The sequence below is a fragment of the Elephantulus edwardii genome, unplaced genomic scaffold, assembly GCF_000299155.1.
Source record: "Elephantulus edwardii isolate Elephantulus edwardi_28Jun2011 unplaced genomic scaffold, EleEdw1.0 scaffold00092, whole genome shotgun sequence".
In the NCBI taxonomy this organism is placed as follows: Eukaryota; Metazoa; Chordata; class Mammalia; order Macroscelidea; family Macroscelididae; genus Elephantulus; species Elephantulus edwardii.
This window is the reverse complement of record NW_006399842.1, coordinates 1,266,437-1,278,651: the sequence shown is the minus strand read 5'-3', so window position 1 is coordinate 1,278,651 and position 12,215 is coordinate 1,266,437. Positions and strand designations below refer to the sequence as shown.

At 41.7% G+C, this 12,215-nt stretch overlaps 1 protein-coding gene across 1 annotated transcript in view; it reads right to left on the bottom strand.

The window, feature by feature from the left end:
• TTLL11 (tubulin tyrosine ligase-like family, member 11) overlaps positions 1-12,215 on the bottom strand; it is a 395,726-nt gene that overhangs the window by 52,465 nt on the left and 331,046 nt on the right. Inside the window, exon 7 of the mRNA XM_006890745.1 lies at positions 10,419-10,670. Within this exon, the coding sequence (XP_006890807.1) occupies positions 10,419-10,670 (252 nt within the window). The remainder of the gene's footprint in view (positions 1-10,418; positions 10,671-12,215) is intronic.

Sequence of the window (12,215 nt, the reverse complement as noted above, 5' to 3'; positions counted from 1 at the left end):
GTTCTTTTTGGTGTTGTTGCTAGTTACTTTAGACCATGGAGCTTTCTGTGGTATATCTGTAAGAAGGACATCTCTGAGTTTCTCCTGCAGTGCTATGTTACATAGCATAATTTCCTCTAGATACATTCATGCTATGCAATGTTTTAAGAGTTCTTTATTATTCTTTAATGCTGCATAGTATTTCATTGTGTGACTGTATCAGCTCCTTTTGAAATTTTGTCCATTTTCTGTTGTTATGTGCTGTGGAGTCAACTATGACTCAGGGAATCTATGAACAATAGCTCTGAATTCTGCCCTATCCCAAGCCAATCACACCATCTCTGACACACCTGTCCCCACTGCCACAGTCAATGAGTCAATCCATCTCATCCAGGGTCTTCCTCTCCCACACTGACCCTCTATCCCTCTGAGTAAGATGTACTTCTCCAAGGACAACATGCCCAAAGTACGTGAGACAGTAGGTTTTCAAATGTGTTGGGAGCATAGTTCTTTATGACTTCACCACAATCAAGTGGATTCTAACTCACAGTGAAACCTTCCATCAGGTTTCCAACCCTGTAAACCTTCATAGAAGAAGCCCATCCATCATTCTTCTGTATACTGCCTGGCAGACTCACATCATTAAACCTATGTGGCTATGCCACTAGGCCTTCACCACACATTCTGAATTTATTCAAACAAAGAATTGCTCTGAAGTTCAAGATTTTGGAATAAATTTTTTCTCTAGCTGTCCACTCATCACAGAATTTATTCTGTGCCAACCATGTGTAGGCAGTATTCTGGGCCCAGTGAGTAATGTCAAGTTGAGCTCATCTTAGGTACTTACATCTCAATAAGTATAAGTAGTCTCAAAGTCTAGGGCAAAAATGGGATCATTGTAGTTCTTCAACATTGACAAGAGTTTCCCATTTATGACTTGGGATATGGTTCTCAAATGACTAGTGAGTAGAAAGACAAATTCTTTAGTGAACCTAAAGTCCAGGAAATAGGGTAACACTGGAAGCCAGGAATATTCATAAGAGTGAATAGGTTAGAAATGTAGATGGGAAAATAAATTTTGGAGTCAAATGCACATGAGTATTAATCTTGACTTTGCTTTGTGACCTTGAGCAAGCCACTGCACTTCTCTGCATCTAAATTCCTTTATTTGTATAATGAGAATAAGGCTATTCACCAAACAAGGCTATTTAAAGTGTAGCTCAGTGCCTGGCCCATAGGGAGAAGTGGTAAATGACAGTTCCTACCCTTTCTCCATGATGTACAATCAGCTTGAAGAAATGCTCTCCAAAGGAATATGGGGCATGATAAGAGGGAATCACAAGTCATTCACATTCATTAGGAGCCCAAGTATAGAAAAATTTAAAATTTATCACCCACATTTCCTCTTAAGAACTACTGACATCTCATGGGAAATTTAGAAAGCAACTTATCCCACTCTATAAAATACTATTTATAGAATTTCTTTTGTGTTCATTCCTCTTTGTGATAAAAAGAAGCTTATTTTCTTCTTGAGATCCTTCTATGAGCTGAAAGCTAAACCATGATCAATATTTGTTAAAAGAAACAAACAAACAAACAAACAAAAAACCAAACAAAAATCAACACTGTGCAAACATGTAGTGGAAAGAAAGACAACTCCACTTTAAAAGGAGTATGTTTTTAAATGTCATTGGTATATCAAGCATGTCACAATATTGCTGGAAAGAGATCCATCACAGAAAGGGGAGATTTTAAAAGTCACTGAGGAGTTAATGACGGAGGGAGAGTATGGCCCTTTGCACGTCTATTACAGAACATTCTGTCACTCCATGTTATTGTGCAGAAAATAAAGTTCCCCTCACCAGCTACCATTATGAAATATATTAAAATTCCTATGGGAAAAAGAGATTTAGAGAAGAAAAAAGAATCCTCTGATTTAAAAGATGGGAGCTCTGGTGGTTTAGTGGTAAGGAGCTGAACTACCATCCCAAGGGCACATGGTTCAAATCCTCCAGCTGTTCCTCAGGAGAAAGGCAAGCAATCTCCCTTCATGCAATGAAAACCAGCTGGATAATTGCAGTGTTAGCTTAAAAGTTGGATTTTCTAGTCATTACTTTAACTGTAGACTCATGGTCTTTCAAATAATCAACAGCTGTGGAACTAGGATAAAAGAAAGAGTGCTTCCCACATTGAGCAGCAAGATTTGAGGGGGACTGAAGCAAGACCCTGGTGAGAGAGAGAGACCAAAACCAGAACCTGGTAAGAGTGAGACTCTGGTAAGAACAAGGCCCTGGTGATGATGGTGGAGAGACTGACAAGGTGTAACAGGAGGAATCCTGAGATAAAGGCCACAGGTAAAAAGTTTTGCTGTTCTTGCCAGCTACTTTGAGGCAAACCTTGCTGGATGATTTTGATTTGTGCTACTGAACTGAATTGCAAATTTTACTAACTGAGAAATTATGCCTTGGGAGCGCTGCTGTCAAACATGGACTCACACTGGGTGATATTCTTTGCCTCCTCCACTCTCTAACTTACTTCCTTAACAAAGCCCACTCTTGGTACCACAACTGTGAGTAAAGTCTATAAATCAACAACAAATATCAAACCCAATGATTTTTGGAAACAGGTGCAGCAGCATGGGGGCGGAGACAGTGTCTGACATAGCAGCTATTCATTTGTTGCTATGGATACTATTGGTGGGGACAGCTGCCCTTTATGAAGTGGGCAGAAGTCAGACTTGGCCACTCCCACGCTGTGCTGGCTCCTTATGCAAGGGTCAAACATGGATGGGTTGATTCCAACTAAACAGTACACAACAACAATTTAAAAGAAGACAGGATCAGAAGTCACAAAGGGCAGGAGTGGAGGGCTCACTATGGCCTCAGCCACATGAAGTCAAAGCCCTAAGTGCAGAGAAGCTACCTCTGGCTCCTAAAAATAAGCTCAGTTTGGACAGTCTCTGTAATTCTGGGTTATGGCAGGGAAAATGCTGCACATGCAAACTTAGGCCTAATTGTGCTGTAGGATACATTTGGAAAAACCTCCTTAGTGAATTACCCTGAATGCCCCAAATTAATAATCAGTTGAACGAAAAGGGGAAAAGAAATGTATTTCTCTTCAAGAAAACTGTCAAACTGAAGAATCAATCAGTTAATTTCTATTTCTCTGGTAAAAGAAACCTCCACATCCTAGCAATTATTAACGGAGAGGGGAGAGGAAGGAAGGAGGACGGGAGGAAAAGGCACTTAATTCATGGTAATAAGCCCCACTCTCATGTACCTCCCGAGGAAATGACACAAAAAGCTGGTTAGATGGAGAGTTAAGTCTAGACAAGAGAACGACAGTTCATTATTTCTTACTTCTTGGTAGAAAAGAAAAATAGAATATGGCCAGACTGGCATTAGCATAACTTACTCCTAAAACTGCTGATCTATGCAGCACATTATGAAGGATGGACACTGAAAATAAATGCAATTGGAGTATTTATTATTTTCTTCCCTCCAGTTCTTTTCAAGGAACTCTGAGAGAAAGAGTGGGTAGTACAGATGAAAGCCAAGTTCAACTTCTGCTGTTTGCGTGGGAGCTCTGAAAGGAGTGTCTATCTAACCAGAGAATATGTCTCTCGTGCAATGCTCCAGAGAAGGGCACTTGGTTCGATTTAACATATGGCATAAATATTATTAATTCATAATGAAGCAAATTTAAACCAAAGTGGAAAGGAGAGAGATCGCGGTTAGCAAGAGAAAGTGCTTGCGGTTAAATTTAGCCAGTAAGACTGAACAGACTCAGATGAATCTAAAACAGAGAATATCATCTTTTACGATAAGTTGCTGTTGCGATCTCTCAGTACATCTTAAAAGGAAAAACGTGTAACGGTTGTGCAATATTTTCTCCATTTCTTCCCGCATCCTTAATTACTGAAGACATTTGTTGAGTGGGTGGGGAGATAGGGAGGGAGGGACACTCACTGTCTGACTCCGTCTTCTCTGTTTGCCTATTCCCACCTGAAGACACCCTTCTCCAGTCTCCGATTCACACTCACTCCCACCAATGGGGTTGGGCCACAGATTGAGAATGATGGCTGCAGGACCTAATAGTCTCTAACACCTCCCAGATGGGTTTCTTATGCAAATGTCCTTAATTACAGAGAACAAAGGAATGGGAAATTATAAAGCCTATCACAGACAGATTAGAGCTATATTTCTGACATCACCCAGCTCCAGTTGGAACTGCATTTTAGGGATTTTCTTTGCTAAAATCATTCTCAGTTCTGTTTTCTCATCAAGATTGTGTCTATAGATAGCAGTCTTCTTAATGTGGACTTCCTTCCTCTCATTCTAGAGGTCACAGTCAAACGTAACTGAATGTACAGTGTTTAATTTTTTTAAATTGCCGATATTTATGTACATAGACTGAAATTTTATATAAAGTCAGTATTTCTAGCTTCTCTTGAAACACCCAATGATCTGGAGACACTCAGGCTGGAAGCATCCTTTGCTGTAAGGATGATGGCAATAAGTGCCCCACGTTGCAACAGCCCCCAGCCCCATCCTTGAGCCCTCGAATTTACTGCCTTATTGTTATGTTTTGTCAAATAGGAATTGAGTCATAGCTGATCCTCCAGTGGGTTTTTATAGGCTGTAAATTGCATGGGAGGAGATTGTCCATCTTTCTCTTGAGGAGCAGCTGGTGGTTTCAAATCACCTGTGCTCGGATTGGCAGTGCAACTCTTTACTATTAGATCACTTGAATTTTATTAGGTGTAAAAGGAAGTATTTATCCTTCCCTCATGAATTTAGCCTGGATGATTAAACCTTACCTGACTTCTGAACATAGGTCCCACAAGATCTGTTCTCAGGTGTCCCACCTACCTGGTCTGCTTACCTCCCTTTTCTGCTGGGTAAACTCCCATTCAAGCCAATGCAAGTTCTGCTTCCTCTCTAAACCCTGTCCTGATTCCGTAGACAGAGTAAGCCACCCCTACTCCAAGCTCATTGGAAGACCTCAGGCCATTGCAAAGGGTCTATGCTGAGTGATTGCTGTGAATGATTCATTCACTGACTGCTCTATGCCAGACTGGTAGGTCCTTGAGAGAAAGCACGGTTCCATTATTTATCTTTGAATGTTCTGTAGCAACCACCAAGGAGGTGTTCTGTAGATGGATAGAGCCAGACCCTTTCTTTACAATGAAGCTGAGACAGAGCAGGGGAAATCTTACAGGGCTACAGTCCTGCAGCATCCAAAGATGATGTCTACATAAGGCCAAATCACCATTCCATCCTCTCTGGTCTTCAACAGCTCTTCTGTGCAGGGGTGCAGATGCTAGGATGAATCCAGAAGGCTCATGATTTTTCTCTAGATGATCTGGGTCCCCTGACATGTTGTAATGTGAGAAACACTCAAGTTTTCTTTACTTCTCTGTTTTTTGGGTCCATTCACATTTGACTTGTAGTAATAGACAACTGTCTCCAAGTGGTTTTCATAATGAGATTAATTTTCTCTCATGTAAAAGGAGTCAGAAAATCAAAAGGGCCGAACTCGCTCAGCATTTCTTAAGCTCAAGAAACTGAAGAACAAATTCAAACCTCAAGTTGCTATAATCAAGAATGCTTTAGGCAGAATATTAAATGATCCAGGAAGTATTAAAAGAAGATGGAAAGAATATACTGAGTCACTGTATTGAAAAGAATTGGCAGACACAGAAGAATTTAATGAAACAATATATGAGCAAGAGCCTATGGTGATGAAGGAAGAAGTTCAAGCTGCTTTGAAGGAAATAGCAAAAAATAAGGCCCCCGGAATAGATGGTATACCAATTGGCATATTTCAGCTAATAGATGCTGTCCTGGATGTGCTCACCAAGTTGTGCCAAGAAATCTAGAGAACAACCACTTGGCCAACTGACTGGAAGAGATCTATATTTGTTCCCATCCCAAAGAAGGGTGACCCAACAGAGTGTGGAAACCATACAACAATCTCATTGATTTCACATGCAAGCAAGATTCTACTGACGATTATCCAAAAACGACTAGAACAGCACATCAGCAGAGACCTGCCAGAAGTCCAGGCTGGGTTTAGAAGGAGTCGTGGTACTAGGGACATTGTAGCTAATGTTAGATGGATCTTAGCTGAAAGCAGAGAATACCAGAGGAATGTCTATCTGTGTTTCATTGACTATGCAAAGGTGTTTGACTGTGTGGATCATAACAAACTGTGGCTGACTCTGAGAAGAATGGGAATCCAGAACACTTGATCCTGCTAATGCAAAACCTATACTTGGAGCAAGAGGCAGTCATCAGAACAGAGCAAGGAAACACTGCATGGTTCAAAATTGGGAAGGGTGTATGCCAGGGATGTGTCCTGTCTCCACACCTTTTCAACCTGTATGCAGAACAGATTATCCGGGAGGCTGGGCTCTATGAGGAGAAATGTGGGGTCAAGATTGGTGGAAGATCTACCAACAATCTGTGATATGCAGATGATACAACCCTGCTTGCTGAAACTGAGGAGGACCTCATACACTTGCTGTGGAGGGTCAAGGACTACAGCCTCCAATATGGATTGAGGTTCAATGTCAAGAAGACAAAGATTCTCACCACTGGGCCAATTGGCAGCATCAGGATGGATGGTGAAGAGATTGGGATCATTCACAGCTTCAGTTTATTTGGCTCCACAGTCAACACTCTTAGCACCAGCAGCCAGGAGATTAAAAGACGTATGGAGATGGGAAAGTCTGCTGTTAGGGACCTCTCCAAAATACTGAAGGGCAATGGTGTTTCTTTGGAGACTAAGGTACATCTGATACAGGCCATGGTCTTTGCAATCACTTGTTATGCATCAGAGAGTTGGACAATGACTAAGGAGCCTAGAAGGAGAATTGATGCCTTTGAGCTGTGGTGCTAGATAAGAGTACTGAGGGTACCATGGACTGCTAGGAAAACAAACAGATTCATCCTGGAGAGGATCAACCTGGCCTGTTCCTTGGAGGTAAGGATTCTAAGGCTCTGTCTAACATACTTTGGACATGTTGTAAGGAGAGACCGGTCTTTGGAGAGAGACATCATGCTTGGGAGGTTGGAGGGACAGCACAAAAGGGGAAGGCCCCCTACAAGGTGGATTGATTCAGTGACTGGGGTAATCCGGATGGGTGTTTTGGAGATGGTGCGATTGGCACAGGACAGAGCAGAGTTTAGGGGTGTTGTACATAGGGTCACTATGAGTCGCATGTGACTCAAAGGCACATAACAACAACAACATGTAAAAGGAAGTTTGGCCTTAGGGGCTGTAGGGATAACGAATGATTCCACAGTGTGATCACGCTGAGGTGCCCTTACCTCTATACTCTTTCCTTATATCCCAAGAATCACAAAGGGGAAGGGATTACTCAATATTCACTTTTCTTCCTTTTTCACTATATTAAAATAGCAGCATATAATGGGAGTAGGGAGAGCCTTTTTTCCTCCAGTTTCCCATGCAGATGGTAGTGGCCAATAAGATGGAAACGAAAGTCATTGACTGTAGCTCCCAGGACAGTGTTTTGAAGCAGTCTAACTCAATGAGTAAGATCCTTCTTTCTCCTTGCCTTGAACTCAGCCATGATGGTTGGATCTATGGCAGCCATTTTGCTACTATATGGCAACCCTGCAGCTGGAAAAATTTGTGAAAACTGATGAGCAAAAAGACTGAAAGTGGGGCTCTTGATCTTTCTGTGGAGTCATTGGCTAGCTCTAGAGTTCTAATGCCAAACTTCTTGTTAGATGAGAGAAAAGGAATCTCACTATTAAAGCAACTTAGAGATAAATGTCCAATGCAATTCCAAAATCAATGAGAAGGTATTGTGCTAGGTAGGTAGCATTCTTAGGATAAATTATAACACATGCTCATGTATATTCTTGAAAATTTCCCACTGCCTTTTCTCCCCTGGCAATGATAATCACAAGACTCTCACAGAACAAGTAGGTCCTATGAATTATGTGCTGGGCCAGGTACTCTATATGTATATATTTTATACCTTAATTTGTGGAGTAATTATATCAGTTTGAGGACTAAAGTGCATCTGATTCAGGCCATGCTCCTTCTAGTTACTTGCTATGCATCTGTGAGCTGGACAATGAATAAGGGTGATAGAGAAAAAAAAGAATTGACACCTTTGAGCTGTGGTCCTGGAGAAGAGCACTGACCATCCCATAGACGGCCAGGAGAACAAATATATCTTGGAGAGGGTGAAGCCAGGGTGCTCTCTGGAGGCAAGGATGATGCGGCTTTGCCTCACATACTTTGGTCATGTTGCTAGGAGGGGCTATTCCTTGGAGAGGGACATGGTGCTGGGAAGGGTGGAGGGTCAGCGAAGGAGAGGAAGACCCTCAACTAGGTGGGTTTACATGGTGACTGCAGAAATGGGCTTTTGTTTGTCAGGAAGTGTGAGGATGTTGCAGGATAGAAGAGGGTTCAGCTCTTTTGTTCACAGGGTCGCTATGAGTCATAATTGACTCGACATCAACTAACTAACTAACTAACTAACTAACTAACTAACTAGCTAGCTAGCTAACCTTATAAAAGCAACCTTATAAGACAGAAGAAATTATTTTCATATTAGAGAAGAGGGAACTGTGACTCAGAGAAGAAAATTAATCAGTCCCAAACCACACAGCTAGTAAATGTAATGCTTGGTGTTGAAATCAGCCTGTCTGTACCCAAGGCTGTGCTCATTCCACTGGGCTTTCTTCTCCCCCTGAGATGAGCACAGAGCCTTCTCAAAAGTGTAGCATAAACACTATCTCAGGTTTACTGAAATAGTGGAAATCACTGTGATATTTTTATTTATCACTGTGTCAGGACTGAGTAGATTTGGAGGCAAAGGGTTTTTGTTTTGGGGTTTGGTGTTTTTTTTTTTTTGTTGGTGTGATTTTTTTTTTAAGGTTTCAAGTTAGAATTTATAAAACTCATTTAGAGAAAAGTGTATAACAAAGTGGCTCCCTACTCGAGACTTCTAATTATTTGCTTTAGTGAATAAAACTGTGAAGAGTGTGACTTCGAGGTGCAAAGTAGAAATATTAAAACCAACAATGAGAAAAACAACAGCAACTTCAAATGCTGGCAGATCCTGTCTTTGAAGTGTATATGTTACAATTGAGTCATTAATTGCCACCCAACAATTCTCGGCTCTAGTCCATTCACATTATGTTGTTGTCATCTACAGTCATTTGCTCAGCACATACTTTGAGAAATCACACCCCGTGCAAGACCCTTTAGAGATAGAGCATGTCATGGAATTCTTTTACATTTATAAAAAAAATCCCCAACAGTTATTAGACACTTAGCATAGGCCAGATGTTTCTATGCAATTTCAGCTAACCTTACACACATAATCTAGGGTATGTTGTTGCTATTAGGTCCCATAGGATCAATCTCTATCCCATGTAATAGAATAGAGCTAGCCAGTAAGGTTCACTAGACTATCATTTTATGGGAGCAGATTGCCAGGTTATTTCTCCTGCTGGGAATCTGGGTGTGTTTGAACCACCAACCTTTGGTTAGCAGCTGAACCCTTAACCATGCACCATTGAATTCCTTATCTAGGGTAGAGACAGCCTCATTTTATAGATCGAAGCCCTTGATGTTCAGAGATAGTCATTAACCTGTCCAAGGGTTACCCAGTAAGTGCTTCTGTATTGCCACAGAGAGGGAAGGCAGGTTACTGAGTAACCCGGCAGGACCCAGGGGCAGTGGGTTGCTTTGTAGACTGCAGCAAAAACACAGTTTCTTTGTTATCTCATGTTCTATCTTTAAAATTCATGCAAATGTTGTATTATACTTCATAACATAACCATGTTATTTTTATATTAGAACAAATGTCTTAAATTATTTATCAACTGAATTATTTAACTTTTCTCCACTGAAACTGACACTTTGGAAGGATGTGTCTTGCTTTTCTACTATGGCTTCACGAACTCTCGGCACATAGTCACGTACCAGTGGGAGAATACTGTCTCCAGTTTAAGCAGCACAAGATCTGTCTGATTGGACGGGGCATTATCAATATGTATTTTAAGTTCTGTTGCCCCATGTATGAAAAGTTCTCTCTACACTGTAGGGTTTTTGGAGACACTAAATAACCTTTTGGAAACAGATCTCAGGATTATCTTTTGGGGTGCCTTTGGGTGGGTTTGAACTGCCAACCTTTTGGCTAATAGTTAAAGGCTTACCTATTTGTGCTACTGAAGAGCTCCCTACCACATCCATAATATTCATTAATTCACTCAACAATGTGCTAAGCCCAGTCCCAATCACTGAGTTAATCCAACCTTAAACAAAGCTTCGACCCAGCACTGTGTTCTCCCAAGAACAGACAGAGAGGTCACACCAAAATGTGGAGTGAGACTCTAAACTTCCCAAGGTCACAGCTAAATCCAAGGCCAGAAGAAGCTTGACTCACTCACCTTATGAAGGTTCGAAAGCCTGTAGGCCCCAACTTCATTGTTCCCTTGATTCCCAGGAACCGAATAAACAAGTTTGCCATTCTGTCCACCAGGCGCAGGTAGTTGAAATGTTTTGCATATTTGGGGAACACTTGCTTGAGGCAAATGGAGGGCAGGTGGGCTTCAGGATTGGTGTTGGCATCTGGGGCAGTGGCCATGCTATGGTCTGAAGTATCCTCCTTTCCAGTGGGTGGTTTTTCCATCTGCTGGGGCCTGAGGCAGACAAGGAGAAAAACAAGCCATAGAGCCAAACTGTGGAGAATGCTTACCCACAAAATCAGCACTTCTTGGATGTCTTGTTCGAAAGACTCCCAACAACACTGGGATTGGTTCAATTGATACTTTTCTTTTATGAAATAAAAGTTTCAAGTCTGACTTTAGAGAAGCAAAGAGTCCTGTCCAAGCTCACACAGCTCACAAAGGCAGGACTTGAACCCAGAGGCAGATTCAGGGTAGGAGACTTACACTTTCTCCATTCTACTCTCCTTGTTTCCCAATATGGAAAATTGCATTAATGATACTCCTGGTTCAAGAGAATCCTCTATTGTGGAACAGCCTGGGTTTGATTTCAAACTCCTACTTATGAGTAGTAATTGAATAATTAAGAAATAGAAAAATCTCATTGAGGGCTGGCAAGAAGCCATAGGCACAGTTCAATGAACAATTTGCTAAGATACATCAGTTACCCAATTCTCGGAATAGGAACAATTACATTTTCTGGCTTAACTGTTTCCTTATTTGGAACTCATACAAAAAAAATGATTATAGTGTTGTGATTCCTTATTCTGGATATTTTATTCTATAATTACTTTAATATTTAGGAAAATTAGCAGTATATAATGCTCAAATATCCATCCTTAGCTCAGAACATTCTTCAAACTAGGAAACCACATATATACAACTGCTAACTGTAACCTTCAGGATGGTCCATAAACACTTCAGGCTGAAATGATCATTTCTCTTCCCCTCAAATCTGCATTCCATGCCCTTGAATATTACCACTCAGCTCACTGCATCACCAACAACTCTCTCTGCATTTGCAGCTCATTTCAATGTCTTGGCTGATCTGGGACCAGGAGGAGCCCTCCCCTACTGATTGTCCCATTCTTGAAACAACTCTGATGACATTAAATAAAAATTCAAAACTAAACCTAGTGCCACTGAGACATGTCTGACTTGTAGCAAGCCTCCACTGCATCTTGGAGGCTGTAGATCTTTCCAGGAAGACTGTCTGTCTCCTTCAGAGTGGCTGGTAGATTTGAACCAATAACTTTTTGGTTATCAGCCTGACACATCACATGCACAAGGGCTCCCCACAAAGGTTTCTGGCTGTTTATGTTGTTATGTGCTGTTGAGTCGCCTGTGACTCATAGTGACCCCCCATGGACAACAGCACTGAAGCCAGCCCTGTCCTGAGTCAGTCTCACTGACTCTGACACACCTACTCCCAATACAACAGTTACTGTATCAATCCATCTCATCTGGAGTTTCCCTCTCCTGCACTGTTCCCCCAGCCTTCTGAGCATGTCCAAGGACTGATCCCCTCCTGGTCACGTGGCCAAAGTACGTGAGATGTTGTTGTTGTTGTTATGTGCCGTCGAGTCACTTGAGACTCATAGCGACCCTATGTACAACAGCCCTGAACTCTGCTCTGTCCTGTGCCAATCGCACTGTCTCTGACATTCCCATCCCGATTATCCCAGTCACTGAATTAATCCACCTCATAGAGGGCCTTCCCCTCCTGCGCTGTCTCTCCAC